The sequence below is a fragment of the Natator depressus genome, chromosome 22 (genome assembly GCF_965152275.1).
Source record: "Natator depressus isolate rNatDep1 chromosome 22, rNatDep2.hap1, whole genome shotgun sequence".
Taxonomy (NCBI): domain Eukaryota; kingdom Metazoa; phylum Chordata; order Testudines; family Cheloniidae; genus Natator; species Natator depressus.
Genome location: NC_134255.1, coordinates 8,967,874 through 8,985,176, shown reverse-complemented (window position 1 = coordinate 8,985,176; position 17,303 = coordinate 8,967,874). Strand labels below are relative to the sequence as shown.

The 17,303-nt window shown below is 50.5% G+C and overlaps 1 protein-coding gene across 1 annotated transcript in view; it reads left to right on the top strand.

Annotated features, from left to right (window-relative positions):
- LOC141975885 (opioid-binding protein/cell adhesion molecule homolog) overlaps positions 1 to 17,303 on the top strand; it is an 801,915-nt gene that overhangs the window by 470,164 nt on the left and 314,448 nt on the right. The window contains 1 exon segment of the mRNA XM_074936555.1: positions 11,444 to 11,528. Coding sequence (XP_074792656.1) covers positions 11,444 to 11,528 — 85 coding nt within the window.

Sequence of the window (17,303 nt, the reverse complement as noted above, 5' to 3'; positions counted from 1 at the left end):
AGCAGCAGAGCCGCTGAGGTTTAGTCAGTCCTGCCCCACCCCTCATATTTCCAGTGAAACCCCCTCTCACCCATCCCCCCGTCATGCCCCTTCTTCCTCTCCAGTGGGAAAGTGGGACATAGAGTTTTGTCCCACTCCCCTGGGGAGATAGGAACCCGAGGGAATTCTGAATGCTGATATGCTGTATGCAAAAGCTTATCAGCCTGGCTGTGCAGTAAACTACTTACACTACACACTGCCTTTAAATAGGAGAGTGGGCCATATAGGGATTGATCAGCCTGGCCATCCCCCGTGCAGCCTCAGAGTCCAGAGCAGGCATGGAGCAAGGAGGAGGGGCTTTCTGCAAACTCAGAGCCTCCCTTCTCCAACCTGCTCACCCCAGGGGATTCACACAAACAAGCAGCACTGTCCTGGCCCCCTCCGAAGCCAGGGCACCAGCAGCCCTAGAGCAATGACATCTGGTTGAAAATTGCAGGGACTATATATTTCCATGGAGCGGTTCCTTTATGGAAAGAAACATTCTTTGGGGCGATATTGAATCAGACAGGCTTTTAATTGGCCATTTGTGTTCTCTTTCAAAGGGTGTTTTGGCGTGTCCTGCATGCATAGTACCCGGGCAAAGCCTGGGATATTCGGAGCCTCTCTCTTTGCCTTTGCGCACACACAAACACACCAGCAGCCTGCGAGGTTCATCGCCAGGCATCCCCCTCTGTGCGGAGAGACCGTGAATCACAAGCCACCTGTGGGCCTATGCTGGGTAACAGGGCTGGGGTGCGGGTGGAGAACGGGCATGTCTGAGAAGACGCTGGCGTAGCCATGATCCTCATCATGCCAACAAGGTGCTTATCCCTGGGCTCAGCTCTCCGCCTTCTCTCCTCCTGCTAGGACATGCAGCATCTCAACAGCGCAGGCTTGGGGTTCCCGGTGCTCAGCACCTTTAACCTGGCACTTGTGCTGCACTGGATGATGCCCCAAATGTCCCCTCCTTGTCTCCGCTCTCTCTTTCTTTACTCCCTCCCTCAAACCCCCTCCCCTCCTTTGTCACTCTGCCTTTGTCCGTCTCCCGCCACGGACTGTGGCCTGCTGTGGCTTCTCTCCAGCCTCCTCCCTCAGCCCCCTTTGGCCGGCTCCGTAAGATTTACACATCCTCTGCCGTTGAGCAGGCTTGCCTCCCCCAGACTATTTCTCTCCCGCCTGTGCTTGCCGGATTCCACTTTGCAGTAAATATTAGCTGACCAAATGAACAACTGCAAGTGCCATTCTCACTCCCTAGAGTCCGATCTTTTTTTCTCCCCTTTGGTTATTATTTTTAATTAGCTCGCAGCTGTAATTGTTGACTGGTTATAGAAAATATGCACGGGCAAGGATTTCTGGATGGACTCTTCCCCCCAACATCACCTCCATATTCTTGTAGCAGTAGGTGACCTCCGAAAGGTTTGGGGGATAATCACCCCGAACGGGGGCTGCTTCTCTGAAGTCTCTCAATCTCCCAGGGCTGTGAACCTCACAGGAGATGTGGATGGGCTTTAAAAACAAACCGCCTCTGTGATGGTATTTTGATACATTTGCTTCTGCTACTGGTCGTGCAGCAGTGAGCATCAATGTAATGAGAAAAAAGTCACCCGAACAGAGTCGGTATAAAGAATAGCAGCCGGGGAGAGAACCCAGGGAGTCAGGACTTAGGTATAAAGCCTAAGTACTTTGTTGAATCATGGTCTATGGGTTCTACAAGGCCACTGTGATCAAAGATAGGGCTTTGATGCCTGTCGCGGACCCTCTGAAAGAAAAGAAGGGAGGTCTTGTGGTCAAGGCACTGGACTGGTATTTAGATCTGTATTTAGTTCCTGAATCAGTCACAGACTCCCTGCCTGCCTTGGGGTAAATCACTTGGTCTGCCTGTGCCTCAGTTTCCTCTCTCTAAAATGGAGAGAATATTTCCTTTCTCCACCCTTTGTCTGTCATATCTATTTAGGTATAAGCTCTTTGGGACAAGGACTATGTCTTACTAGGTGTATGTATTCCCGAAGTACCTGGGGGTTTGGTTTTTGTTTTGGCCTTCCTCTGCAGCATGGGCTGAAAGTCTACGGATGACAAGGGGGAGACAGTTGTACTGGGACCTTCAAAATTTGTGTTTGTCCATGTAAATAAAGTGAAGTGGGTGAGGGTGAGGCCCCAGAGAACATGATGAACTGGGGCCCCAGCTTTCTCTCACCAGGCCTGTGTGGGTCACTTAATCAGTTCCCTACCATTGCAGGGGACTGTGGATTTGATGCACATTGGTTCCTCCTGTTCTCTCCCCATGTCACGTAGTAATCGAGTCACCTGTGGGCTGTAGTGTTGTCTAATTTTGGTTGTCAGGTTTGGTGTGTAGGTGTTGGTGGTCTGTGAGGTAAAGTAGATCAGGCTGGGTGATCTGGTGGTTCCTTCTAGCCCTAAACTGTGTACATCACCCAGCACACTGGAGCCCAATCTCAAAAATAACTAAATTCTGCATCTGGTGTAAATGTAACTTTTAATGTAATGCTAATGTTGGCCAGTAGGGAGCGCTGTAGAACAGTGCAAGATACTTCCTCTCTTTTCCTTCCACCAGAGCTTTGTCTGCAGGGTCAGTAGAAGGAATGTTACCCATTTAAAGAGGAGATTACATTTTCTGACAATAACCGCGGTCGTTTTTACTAAAATTTGGACAGTAAAATACATTAAATGCAGACATACAGAAAATAAAAGCTGAGGTTGCAGAGAGATCCTGATTTAGTGCAAATATAAAAAGATAAAACAACTAAGAAATTAGGTAGAGTACGTAAATTATGCCCAAAAGATCCTCAAGAGGCCAAATCTGACAGTCTTAATTTTCAGAAGGGCTGGCCAAGAAAAGAACAGAGGGGAATTTTTTTTACTGAGGTGAGCTGTTAATGTGGAATATACCAGGCAGCAGTAAATCCAGCTAAGTGCGAACAGCTTCAGAGAGACTTTCACCCTGGAAAGAACTTTTACACAGGGAGCAGTGTACTTGGGCTGGTATTTTTCGCTGTTCCCTTTGTAGTTCTTAAGGCATTTTTTTGTTCTAATCAAGGCTTTTTCCTCCTCCCACTCAGCTTCTCTGATGTGTCTTGCAGGGATGTCACCGTCCAACTATTTTGTAGTTACATTGCAGTTACATTTCATCCACAGATCTCAAAGCACTCAGGGGCAATTATTGCAACATCTAGGACTCATTGGTCACCATGGCAACAGCAGAGCTAGAACTTAGATACACCCTTCCCCCATCCCACATTTTTAAAGACACAGTCTCTTGGTCTTGGGCTTCGAATGCATCTCAATTAGTTGTCAATGGTACAGAGCCTCACACGTGTCTGAGCTGGTTTTATCCAGCAGAGGCAGAGATGCACATACACGCTAGCTGGTTGATAACAGTATTATTAACCCCATTTTGAAGGTGGGGAAAATTGAGGCACAGAGAGGTTAAGTGACTTACTCAAGGTCATGCCTGGAAAAGGTGGCAACACAGTCCAATTACTTTGGCGTCTGACACTGGCCAGTAACAGGAAGAAGGCAAGAGGGAGGCAAACAAACCTGATGTGCTCTCTGTGGCACTGGTTGGCTCCATGATAGAGGAAAGACAGACTTTTCCCTCTAGACCACCAGTTCAAATCCGGTCCATGCTGGTGACAACTGAAAGTTTTTATTCTCTATCTGACGGCCGCTGGGACACACATTTGGTGGTCTGTTCAGTTCCCAAGCCTCAGATGGCCACAACAGAACGTCTTATTGGTAGTCCTAATAGAGAGGTCAAGAGCCGAATGCGCTGCGGTGTCTGAAGTAAATAAGAATAGTTGACAGGAACAGGGAGTAGTTAGGCAAACAGGGATGAGGGAGGGAAAGGGTTGGAATTAATTTACAAATGTGTTGGGTAAAAAATAGCAGCTGAAAATGTGCGAGAGAAGAGAAGGTGGAGAGAAAAAGGGGCTAGGGACAGATGGAGAGGAGGAGGAAGAGGAGAGAATGGCACAGAAACTAGTTTAAAGATCTCATATATACAGATGCCATCTGCATATACCAATACAGCATACGTATAGACATGTGCCAGGTACATGCTATATACATGTGGGCCAGATACTTAGGCCAGGTTTTCAAAAGAGGGGCTAGTGATTATGAGCTATCTTAAAGGGGGCTCATTTCCCACCAGAAACAACACGTCATGGCTACTGTAAAGATGCTCACTCCATCAGATGGTAACACCCTGCTAGATAGAGAGCTCCATGATTAGGTGGCTGTGTAACATTTCTCTAAATAAAGCTGACTGTTGTAAGGAGTACTGTGTTGTCTCTGATAGTTACGTGGCTCAGATTAGTAAAGGGGGAGAAGTAGGAGGGGGCCCCAAAACCATTGTGCACCTGCCCTCCACCAATCAGGTGCCTCTCAACCAGGGCACCCAAAAGTTGAGACCCTGGAAATCACTAATCGGCTTGTCCTGGAGAAATTCAGGTCCCATCAGCTCCATGGGTTGAATTCCATTGAGGAACATGGAGTTCTTGTTTAATTAAACAAACAAACCAAAAGACCCTCTCTTTCTCCAGGACAGATATGATTTGAAGGTTCACCTTGTGATGCGCTGCACATGTGTTTTTCCAGCTCACCGCCTGTGTTCTGTTCCTCCCTGCTGTTTTGTGATCTCCTTTTCCCCAACTTTATGGACTTCTAGATCCTGCAGCTGTGAGTGACCATGCCAGAGCCATGTTTTAGTACTGTTTCCCCGTCACCCATTTGGACATGGTTTTTTCCTCATCAATAAGGCTAGCAAAACCTTGCTAATTCCATTGTGTGTTTCCCCTCTGCTTTGAACATCTTAACTGTTAGGGGAACCCATTAACAACCAGGTAGCTATTTGGCTAGGCTAAAACAAAACTGTCTCTCTTATGGAAGAGTCCTGTTGAATTTGTTTGGGATTGAACCAATTAGGTTCTACAGAAATTACTAATCACATCAACCACACTATCAGAGGCTTGTTCACCTGCACATCTACCAATGTGATATATGCCATCATGTGCCAGCAATGCCCCTCTGCCATGTACATTGGTCAAACTGGACAGTCTCTATGTAAAAGAATAAATGGACACAAATCAGACGTCAACATTCAAAAACCAGTTGGAGAACACTTCAGTCTCTTTGGTCACTCGATTACAGACCTAAAAGCTGCAATTCTTCAACAAAAAAAACTTCAGAAACAGACTCCAACGAGAGACTGCTGAATTGGAATTAATTTGCCAACTGGATACAGTTAATTTAGGCTTGAATAGAGACTGGGAGTGGATGGGTCATTACACAAAGTAAAACTATTTCCCCATGTTTATTCCCCCCTTCCACCCCGCACTGTTCCTCAGACCTTCTTGTCAACTGCTGGAAATGGCCCACCTTGATTATCACTACAAAAGGTCCCCCCCTCCCCCGCCCCCTGCTCTCCTGCTGGTAATAGCTCACCTTAAGTGATCACTCTCCTTACAGTGTGTATGGTAACACCCATTGTTTCATATTCTCTATGTATGTAAATCTCCTCACTGTATTTTCCACTGAATGCATCCGATGAAGTGAGCTGTAGCTCATGAAAGCTTATGCTCAAATAAATTTGTTAGTCTCTAAGGTGCCACAAGTCCTCCTTTTCTTTTGAGAAATTACTATAAGACCAAAGAAGGTAATAGAGAATTCTAAGCTTTCTGTAGCTTTAAAAAAAGGTTTTAACCATTCTATAGAATTCTATGGCAGGGATATAATTTTTCGATTAAATTCTATCAATGGTCCAAAAAACTAACTGATCGTTTTTTTAAGGGACAGATTGGAAACCGTTTTAAAACATTGTTTGGTCGTGCGGCGGGGGGGGGGGACACCAATCTGTGTGTTGACTGTATTGCAGAGGGAAAGGATAGTCTTGTGGTCCTACCAAAGATGTGGGTTCAACACCTGGCTCTAGCATGGGCTCCCTGTGTGATCTTTGCTAGATCACTTTGGGCTGGATATGGCACTATGCTGCCTTATTCCAGCTGAGGATCTGGCCCAGTATCTCTCTCCGTCTGAGTTCCCTACCTGTGAAAGGACCGAATGATATTTTCTACTGTGTACTTAAATTGCAAACTCTTTAGGGTAGGAGCTGCCTCTTTGTTTGTGCTCAGTACAATCCTACAACATGGCTCCGGTCTTGCTTAGAGCCTCTCTGTGCTACTGGAACACAAATAGCAACATGTAGGATGGATGGTTCAGATGGGACCTTACTCTGCTGCATGGTTTGCTAGCACCAAAACATGGCTCCTCAGCCCAGAAACCCTTCCCTGTGCATGCTGATCAGAGGCAGTGTCGATGGAAGGCTGTTAGCCAGCACTGTGGATAAACACCCTGCTTGTTAGCAGACTCTCGAATGAACTGCGGGCAGGGCCTTAGAGCCAGACCTTGTTGGACTCTGGAGCGCTAGCATGCTGGGAACACAGACAATGCCGAGTTGGCGAGTGCCTTTCAATAGGAATGTAGGGATCCGTACTAATAGACTCTGTCAGGGTTTTCGTAAATTCTCCCCGAGCCGAGGGGGAGGAAAGAAGAGCGTGGCTGGGTCTCTGGCTTGGAGCTGGAAGGGATGCTGGCTGTCTCTGCCTCTCTGACTGCAGCTCCTGTAGCTCTGGGGAGATGGAGCAAAAATCCAGTAGCAGCAGCAGCAAGGTTGGAGAACAAGCTGATCAAACACCTCAGTCCTTCATTCCCAGGGGTCCTGCTGGCTGCTCGAGGTGAGCTTCTGGCCCCATTGCCTGACTCACTCCCCAGCCTCCAGTCTTCCCAGCCCTCCCTAATTACTTCCAGGCCTGTACTCCTGACCTTTGCAAGCTGCTGATTAGAGCATGGAGGGAGAAATCTCCAAGGGCAATTGTGACCAACCTCCGCCACTAATAAACCCTGAGATTGACAATCAGAAGGGAGGAAAGAGGGGGGGAGAAGGGACTCGTCCTCACAGTTTCAGTTTCTTTCTGAGCCGATCAGAGCTTGTTACCATCACGAGTGGCAATCCACCACTGCCGAACCCTGGGTACCCCAAGGAGATCATGCTGAGCTCCAAGAACTTCTCCTTTCTGTGATTTTATTAGAGATTGGTTTGAGGCAAAGCCATGAAGCTGGGCACCCATGTGGGCTGGGGGTGTTTGAAATCCAGGTATGGAGTTTGCAGATCGCCCCATCTTCGTAACAAGTGTTATTATTCTTAGAGGGCCCACCTAAACTCAGGGCCCAATTGTGCTGGGTGCTGTGCATACACATAATAAGAGGCAATCTCTGCAGTGAATAACTTGCAGCCTAAATAGACTTGACAAAGAGCAGGAGAAAGAGCAGTATTATCCCCATTTTTTCTGACAGGGAACTGAGGCACACAGAGACTAAGGGCCAGATTTTAAAGTTATTTAGGAGCCTAATTCCCCCAGTCATTTCTTTGGGAGTTAGGCACCTAAATACCTTTCAAAATCTGGCCCAAGATCACACAGAAACTCTGTGGCAGAGCTGGGAATTGAACCTGGGTTTCCTGAGACCCAAGCCAGTGTCTTAATAACAAGCCCTCCGTCCTTTCATTTTCCCTTTACAAGAGTGGACCCAAAGCTCCACTTCCCATCAACCCCAGCCGTCACATTCAGAACCAAATTTTGTGCCCTTGGCCCTTCTATAGTCTGACAAAAAACCCACCCACTCACTCTTTTGCAAAGTTCTCTGTCTTCCCTCCCCATTCCTACTCCTTTCTATTGAGACCAGCATGTTCACTCATTATTAACTGCACCATGGGTCCCAAACGCATTAGCAGTGTGATTCAAATGTACCCCAGAAAAATTACAGTGACTGCATCATCCACCACCGAAATGCAGCCACCTCTGGGGCATAATGTGGCAACTGGAAATGTGAAGGATGGTAGGAGGCGTGTGGAGGTTAGTGGGGCAGAAAGGCACTGAAGGTTAGTTAGCCAGAGTGGGGAAAGGTTATCTTGTCTAAACTCTGCATGTTTGGAAAAGAATAGACGTTACGGCAACTTTTTATCTCTCCTCAATCGCTTGGCTCAACCCCCAACTGTAATATCCCATGGATCCACCATTCCACATTTAATCTGCTTGTGCTTCCTGCTCTTCTGTGTCCAAAACAGCCCCGGGGGCGAGTCTGGTTTAGCGAATAAGCTGCACAGTCTCCTTCACAGTCGTTCCACTTCATTGGGTAAATACCCAGTTAGGTAGGTTTTTGTTACATAAATATGTATAACATTCTCTCTCTCTCCTCCCCCGTCCCTCACGCACATGCCCAGCTATAGCTAGCAAGGAGTTATCTGTCTATCTATCCATCCCCCCTGTCTGTAGCTATCCATCCGGTCATGCGTATTCTTATCTCTGGAGGCTGGCTCAGCCCTTTCGAAGGTAGATATGCACTGAGGCAGGATCTCAGTTCAATCTTCCCCTTTATGCATTACACCCATTTCAGCGTTATTTCAGAAACATGCACTGTGTCTCAACAGCTTCCTATCCCAAGGGGTAAACACCAATTTACCCAACAGACCGGAAAGCCCCTGCAGCAGCAATCACACCAGTCAACCCAGTCCTGGCGCTGGTACATGCTCGGTGGACTCGATCTCCCTACGTAGGGCCCAGGTGCAGCTGGTTTGTGGTTTATCCCTTCCTCTCAGCAGCTCCATATGCATTTCCCCTCTATTGATGCCTGGGGTGATCTGGCAGGGGCAGCAGGCCAGTCTCTCAGTTACCTTCAGCCCTCAGCAACCCTGCTTAAGTGCACCAGCCAACTTGAATGTTTGGGGTGAAGCAATTTTTTTTAAAGAGCTATGTCATCTTTGGATGGAAAGCCCAGGCTCTGCCCAGTTTCATCAGGCCCGGCTGCCCTATTTATCCATATGACGTAGCCAGCATCTCTCAGCCATAGCTCTTGCCTTGAGGCAGTGTGAGTCCCTGCAGCATTAGGCCCTTGGCTAGTGCTGTGTCTTTAGGGTCGTGACATTTCAGCGCAAGATAGAAATTGATCTGGCTGGTCAGATTCTTCCAAAAGGCCTGAGCAATGCCAGGGATCCTCTGTCACATTATACACACCTCCAGAGTCCTTTCCATTTCAAAGCGCTTCAAATCTTAGTGCCCTCCCCTACTCCCCCCCCCCCGAGTTTAGGGGACCTTTAAGGACTCTAAAAGCTCCCAAGTCTGTAGCCAGAGTCAGGAAATTGTAACCACTACATTTGGAACTTGCCTCATGCCTGTCACACCCCCAGTCTAGGGAAGGCACACGGAGGCATAGCAAACCAGCTAGAACTCCCTTCACTGGCCATATCATCCCACATACTGTGTACCCCACATCTCCCGGGGTAGGTAACACGTCCTCAGATGCTCCCTCTGATCATCGCCCTAGTGGGTTCCATCCGAGGGAGAAATCTAACAGGTGTTAACAGATAGCTTACTAATGGCGAGTCTGCACCGCAGGGGCAGGAAGGGGTTAATTTTGCAGGCAGGCCATTGAACCCTCACCTGGTCAGCAGCCTGTTGGCAGGGGTCTGAGCTGCTTCCTGAGCTACCAGGAAATGCCCAGCCTGACTCCGGCATTGTAGAACAGGTGCCACGCAGGGGGCCCTCTGAGCCCCATGTGCATGCTGGGTGATCCTTGGCAGGGGCCTGTTGATGGTCATGGCAGAGGGCACTCTGTACTGGGCTGCGAGGGGCGGATGAAAAGCCTTGAGCATCTCCTCGTGCAATGGCCTTTGGGTCAGTGCTTGGCAGCACACAAGGAGGAACTTGCTTGGATGGCGAAGGGGAAGGCTTGACAAGGGGAGCCCTGCGCTTAGATGGCGGGTGGGGCCGGGGGGGGGATCTGCGTTCAATTTGTGTGGGGTATGGCGGGGCCAGGGCTGGGGGCTGTATCCCCAGGAGTGGGTCGAGAGGAAATGGGTTGCTTGGGGCACGGGCAGGGTATGCGGGAGGGGTGCCGGAGGCCGCCTGGGGGCATGGAGAGGAAGGAAGCAGGCGGTACCGGGGTTGTGGGAGAAGCTGAGCAGGTGCTTGGGAGCAGGCTATTATTGATTTGTATTGTGGTAGCACCTAGCAGCCTCAGTCATGGACCAGGACCCCATGGTGCTCGGTGCTGCACAAACAGAAAGAAAAGCTGGTCCCTGCCCAATCAAAATATAAAAACTAGAGACGACAGATGGAGCCGGACAGAGCACAAGGAAACGGCGAGACACTACGCGACAGGCGGGGGTCCCGCGGCGGTGGGGCGCCCGACTGTAAACCCAGCAGCCAGCGCTGATGCCTGCCGTGCGGGAGCTTTATTCTTCTCACAGGGGTCCCGGCTGCAGCAAGGGTTTAATTATACACCTCCCCCCCCCCGGCTGCTCTGCTGCGCACCGGCCCGGCGCGGCGATGGTTAACCGGGGCGGAAGATGCTGGTGGTCCCCTGGCTCGGTGAGGCGGGACCCCAGCGCAAGCCCGGATCCTGGCGCTCGCACGGCACCCGGCGCCGGCGGGGTGAAAGCGGGGGAGCCCCGCGCCGCTCGGTGCGGCGGGGCCGGAGCCCGAGCGCGGGTCGCGGCCACCCCGGGGGAGCCCGCGCCCGGGCGGGCGGGCGGGCGAGCGGCGAGGCGGAGCTCCCGGCCGGGAGGCAGCGCGCAGCCGGGATGCTGAGAGCCGGGGCCGCCGCCGGCTCCTGCGCGCCTCGCCCGCCGCCCGCCGCCGCGTCCTCCCCTCGCTGAGCCCCGCCGGGCTCCCTCCCCGCGCCCCGCCGCAGGTCGGCGCCGGGGAGCCGCAGGGGCCGCTGCGCCGCAGGGAAGTTTCGATCTTGCGACAGAAGCAATTTGTCGTGGCTTTCCTTTATTTTTCCTCCGCCTTCCTTTTCTCTCTCCCCCCCCCTCCCCGCCGCTCCTGCCCCCCTGCCCGGGACCAGGCTGGGCTTAGCCGCCACCCTCCCTTTCTTGCCGGGGAGGCTCCCGCGTCCTCCTCCTGGGCTGATAAACTTTTGATGGCGGGTCTCCGCGGCGCGTGCCCAGCGGAATCGTAAAGTGGCGTCTGGAGCAGGCGGCAGAGCTGTGACCTTCATCTCCCGCGCGGCACCTCGCCCCCTCCTCTTCCTCCGCCCCCCCCCGCCCCGCCAGGGCTCCCTTCCTCCTCCTCCCGCGCCCCAGGAATACCGGGGGCTCCCTGCGGATGCTCGGCGCTCTGCGGCTGGATTGCCAGGGGCTCTGCTAATCTCCGAGGAGCTCCGTGGCTGCCCCGCGCTCCCACCCTGATTGCTTCTTCCCCCCCGCCCCGCTCCCCCGTTTCTCCTCGCCGGGGGTGTTTCTGGCCTTTTGGAAAGTCCCTGCTGCCCAGGATGGGGGTCGGCGGGTGCTTAGTCGTGCCCTGGAGGTGCCTCGTCGTCCTCTGTCTCAGGCTGCTCTTCCTTGTGCCCGCAGGAGTGCCCGTGCGCAGCGGGGATGCCACCTTCCCCAAAGCGATGGACAACGTGACCGTCAGGCAAGGGGAGAGCGCCACCCTCAGGTAGGAGCAGATGTTTTTTTCTCTGGGTATCTACAGGGGTCTTGCTCTGTGGGCGCCCCGACCCCAGGTGCATGCCAGGAGGGGCCGCGTGGGAGTGGAAGCACCCGGCTGAGCCAGGGGCTTTGGATGCCACATTGCAACGGGGTTGAGCCTTGGCTCTGGCCATTTCTCCCGTAAAAACAGGTTGAGAGGGTTTGTCGTGAATGGGGCGGGGTGAGACCCCTGAGTCAGGGAAGAACGTGCAATGCTGAGGCTGGGGCTCTGGAGCTGGGGCCCAGTGGGCTGGGAGTGGGGCGTTGGGGGGGTGCTGACACGGTAACGGGGGTGTCTCTGCGTAGAGTGTCAGGGTGTCTAAAGGCACAAAGAGGGCACGTTCTGTTGTTTCTTCGGCACTGGGTCGTGGGTGCCAGACGGGAGGTTGCAGTGAAACGTGGGTGCGGGGTGGCGTAATGTTGGAGCTGGCAGGAGAACGTTGGTGCCAGACAGTGAGCTGGCAATTGGGTTTAGGTGGCAGACAGTGAGCTAGGGCTGGCTGACACTCCAGTTCTCTTCCTAAAGTTGTGTGTGTGTGTGTGAGAGGAGAGGTGGGGTGGGTATCAGGGCTCTGTACTGCTTGTGTATCTATGCCAGCCTGCATTTCTAACCGGTTTCCAGAGCTGTGATGCCTCCGGAGATGTCAGTATTTTGCCTTGATCGCTTTATATTCTCTGCACACATCTGTTAATATCAAATCAATCTTTTACTCCGGGGGTGCATCTTATGAATTCTGATGGATGTTTTACCTTAGGCTGTTTGCTGCAAAAGAAATGCAGGCAACTTATATGCAGACGGGCCGCTTCTACACGAGGCAGTACAGCAGAGCGTCCCTTTCCCTTTCCTCAGCGAGTTACAGGTGTGCCCCGTATGCTGTGGGCACATGGTGTCGGCACAGCAGAGACAGCCGGTTCAGTACATGCTGACTCTGCTGTTTGTGGTCAGACAGGTCCAGTGTTTTTCCAGTTATCTGTGCGGCATGAAGTGTCTGTGGTGGGGTGTGGATTTTGCGTACGGATCTTAAACAAACAGGTCCTAAGAACTTTGCGTTCTGCTGCCCTGTCTCGAATGCCAAATAGTCTGTGATTCCACTCCACCACACTAGCCTGCCTGCTTCCTTCCATACACCCAGAATGGCAGGGCTGCAGTAAGCAGTTCTTCCTCCCAAACTGGCACAAGGGGGTGCAACACTCAGGCTACGTGTGTCATCATATCCTCCTCTAGCAGCTGACCCACATAGCGGATAAGAGCTACTACGATTACCAGCTGGCATTTCCTCCTTTGCCCCATTTACCTACCCGCTTCCTGGTCTGTCATCTCCCTGCTTCATGGGCAGAGGGGCTCACGGAGGGAGATGGACACATCGCACCCCGCCGTTCAGACAGCAGCCTTGTTAAAACAGGACACGCAACACCACTGCCCCTTTCCAAAGCTCATTCCCAAAATTAGCTAATGAGCCCACGCATCCCCTTCTGAGAAGAAAGAGCAAACAGAACAGAAATCCAAAGTACAGAGGTAAAGTGCCACCCACTTAGTCATACAGACGGGAATTGGGGTTAGGACTTGGGTTAGAACTCAGGACTTCAGTCCTGTGCTCAGCCCTCTGGCTCTGAAATAAACACACTTTCTGCAGGCCAGTCAGAGCCCCCCCCCCCAGCTCCCCTTTGTGCTCTATCCTCTTCAAGGTCAGATTCTCCCTGAGGTCTGCCCAGCCCAAGTCGGGGTGGTTTACACCTTGTGATTAAAGGGACGCAGGTTAAAAAGCAAAAGGCACAATTTCCGTTTTGCTCCCAATAATATAGCTTCTGAGATAATGAACCTAAGCTGGTTAAAAATCTCATTGTCCTTTCTCCCTGGATGCTGCTTGGTGGTTTTCTGAATTTCTCCCAGCCTGGAAAACGGAGGCAGACTAGTTTGTAGACTTTGAGGTTCTCATGCTCTAGCAAAGTGCTGTGATGTTAGGGCTGCAGATCTAACAGGGCGAGGATCATATGTTCAAAATATAAAGCCATTTTCTTTTAGAGTTCTTGGTTTTAAATCATTGGGCACATGCCTCTTGGTCTAAAAGCTTAAATTTTAGGGATACATTTGATCTGATGCTGTCTCTGATGCACTCTCTGATTTCCACCAGCAGAGGGCCAACTTTGATCTATTTTTTGAGGCTCTGGCCTGGTTGCCTGCTGTTAAGGATGAAACTTGCGGCAGCTGGCCTTGGGAACGCGAAAGGTTGGGAAGAATCCAGCCCCATAGTTGTTGGGCTTTTCAGCCTTCCTGTAAGAAATGACATTCCCAGCAGAACTGTTAACTGCCTCTTATTAGCAATAGGACCCTGTTAGGAGAACCCCAGAGCTGTGTTCTTTATACTCCTGTCTCTTCATGGTATCCCCTCTCCTCTCGCTGTGTCTCATCCAGACTGTCTCTTGCTTCCCTCCCATTCTCTCATCTCTTTCCTTTCTTCTTCCACTTTATCTTCATCTGTTCTTCTCCTACTCCTTTCATTCCTTTTTCAGGTTTCAGAGTAGCAGCCGTGTTAGTCCATATCCGCAAAAAGAAAAGGAGGACTTGTGGCACCTTAGAGACTAACCAATTTATTTGAGCACAAGCTTTTGTGAGCTACAGCTCACTTCATCGGATGCATTCAGTGGAATCTCTTTCTCTCCTTTCATCTTTTTTTTTTTTGCCCTGTATCTCTGTCTCTTCAACCTCCCCCTCTTTATCCTCTGTCTCCTCGTCACTGCATGCGTCTTCTCCACTTTCCCTATTTCCACACTCTGCCCCTTCCATCCTTCCATCCCCAGCCACGCTCCTTGCAGTGAGCCACTCCCCTGTCCGTCCTTTGCACTTGTGCCGGTGGTGGTATCGCTGGGAGCCCAGCCAGAGGAATTGTGTTCAGCTGTCCTTATGTCTTTCCATGATAACTGCTTGCCAGACTCTGCTGGTACCTCCTGCCAGCCCCGCTTCCAGCTGGCCCTGCCAGGCTCACTTTTGAATTTTTGCCTCATCTCTCGGGTGCCAGCCCTTAGAAGCCAATTAGTTGCTCAGTGAGCTAATGAAGATTCAGGACCTCCTAACGTGGAGTGCTCGCAGTGTCTATGCTAGCCCATCATGCCCACAGCTTCTTCATTAATCAGCTTAACCAGGTGGACCTCTCAGGGAATGGTTTGTCTAACGGGGGTCAGCACAAAGCCCTGGGAGGCTATCAAAGCCAGGGCACCAGCTTCCCTTCTGTGCTCCACCATGGTGCCGCTTCCCTTCCCAGGGGCTCCACTGTGCAGAATGATCTGTACGTGTGTGGAAGAAAGAGCACAGCCTTAGCTCTCTCTGGAGCTGGGTTATTGCCATCACACGGGAGAACTCAACTGCCCATAGGAACAATCCTAGACTGCCAGGGCTTTCATTGCTGAAAGCAGCTGTTGCTGCTCAATCCGGCTATCTGAGACAGACATGTGCAATTCATCTTTAAAGTGAACCTTCCTCTTCCCTCAGATATGTGGCATGGCATTTGTCCTTACCTGAGATGTGACACCAGCAGCCGTGCAGTGGGCTGCGGCGTTTTGCAGGGATATGGTGTATCAGGGATGTAGTGGAAAATGATTTGCATCAGCACTGAGCAGGCTGCACTATCCTGCAGGAGACGATATATCAAGGATGCAGCTGGTGCTGATTCGGAACAGCCCTGTACAGCAGACCGCAATGTCTTGCAGGAGACAGTGTATCAGGGATGCATGGGATACTGATATGCAGCTTCAGGGAGAAGGTACGTTGGGCTGCACCTGACACTGATTTGTGGCTTCACCATGCCATAGGCTGCAGTATCTCAGAAGACAGTGCAGTGGGATGCATGCATGCAATACAGATTTTAAAACATCCTTCCCCCATGGGACAGGAAAGCAGTGAGGCCCTTAAAACAGACTTCAGAGGCTCACTGCATTATGCATTGATGACAGGTTGCATTAGGCCTCCAGCATGCACAGTCTCTGATGTGATCCTGGCATAAAATGCAGAGTCCACACCCAGATTGTGGAGGGAGGTGGCATTGACAGCTGTCTGGTGAGGAGACTGTTGCTTTAAAAGAGAAGTTAGAGGTTTCTTTTTCCAGTAACGAGAGGACTTGTAGGGCCTTCCAGCAGTTTCACAAACCAGGGTCCAGAGACGCGAGCTCATTTATACCTGTAAGCCCTGAAAATGCACTTTTTAGTTTTCACCCAGAAGGTCCCTTTTAAAATGATAATGCAGGAGGGCCTGATGCGGAGAGGTGTAGAGCACCTGAAACTCCATGTTGACTTTAATGGACTTATGGAAGCTCATCACCACTCTGGATCAGTCCTTAACAGAACTTAATAGAAGTTCACCCAGTCCTTAAATGCATACAGTGCTGAAAAAAGGACCAAGTTAATAGAAGAAATGAGATCTACAATGGAGAGCAGGACTTTTGGCTTTTCTGGGAGGCAAATGAAGATTCCACACAGACAAGCAATAGCTTAGCACTCCCCTGGGTCTTAGCTGCTCCTGAATCTCTCTCTGCTTTTTCTTCCTAGAAATCCCTTGCATAATCTATGGCTCCGTCTACTGGCAGCTTCCAGTGTCACTTTAGATCATTGCCGTACAACCATTCTCATATTTTAATGGAAAACTTGCTGTTTTGTTTTAAGAACAAACAATTCCCTTAGTACATTTACACACTTTACATCTCAAAGAAACTCCAAGTGGTTTGCAGTCGGTCTATACACTGTGGATAAAATCAAACAAACAGCCAACCCGTTACCAACTGCTGAAATGCAGCCACTTCTGGTGTGAAGCACAGTAGCTGTTTAGTAGCCCACAGAAATGGTCACTACATAGCAGTTAGAACAGGAAAGGAAAACACACCAATCAGCTTGAAACTAAAAGTAAGAATATCATTATCTAGCTGGAATTTGGTCAGGACGTAAGGGTTAATGTTCCCATTCTTGTGGAAAGTGCTGTGGGATAACTATGTGCTGGGCTGCAGTTGTACATCTCCTCTGAAACCCCATTCCAGTCACACACTGGTTCAATCCTGACTTTGTGGGAAGAGTGCCACCTACTGAATGACCAACATTTCTACCTGTAGTACCCAGGTACTCCCAGGAGGTATCCCATCCAAACACTGATTGAACTATACTGGTGCCTGTCATAAAAGGTTGGTTTGCTGGCAACATAATCAATGCAGTGTGGTTTACGGTAGATTCCCATTCTTATTGTACTTTAACGTTTACCACAATAATGGCATTTTATCTAGCTTATTGACTTTCGCAATCTGTCCCTGCGCCGCTCTGGTTTTGGCAGCCCTTAGTGACAAAGAAGTTCTCTCCAACGTAATGACATGCACTCTGACCACGCACAGACCACACAGAAACTGAGGTCCTGCAGCGGTGCTACCTCAAAAGTCCCACCTAACTGTGCGGAGTCAAGTCTCATCACAGAAAGTCATGAACAGAAGCAGAATTTTCAAGGCTTTAATCTGTAGTTAAGAAATAGTAGCCCGTTTATAAAGGCAAAGAAAGTGTGCTCTAGCGAGTACGGGAACAGCGGAGAGACAGAATGCTTGAGTTCTGTTTCTGTCTCTGCCACTGACTTGCTGTGCTGCGACCTTGGGAAGGTTCCTTTACCTCTCCACGCATCAGTTTCCCCATCTGTAAAATGGAGCTCACAGCACCTGCTTCCTAGAGGAGGTTACACGCAGTAATTCCTTAACAGTTGTAAAATGCTCTGAGATCCTTG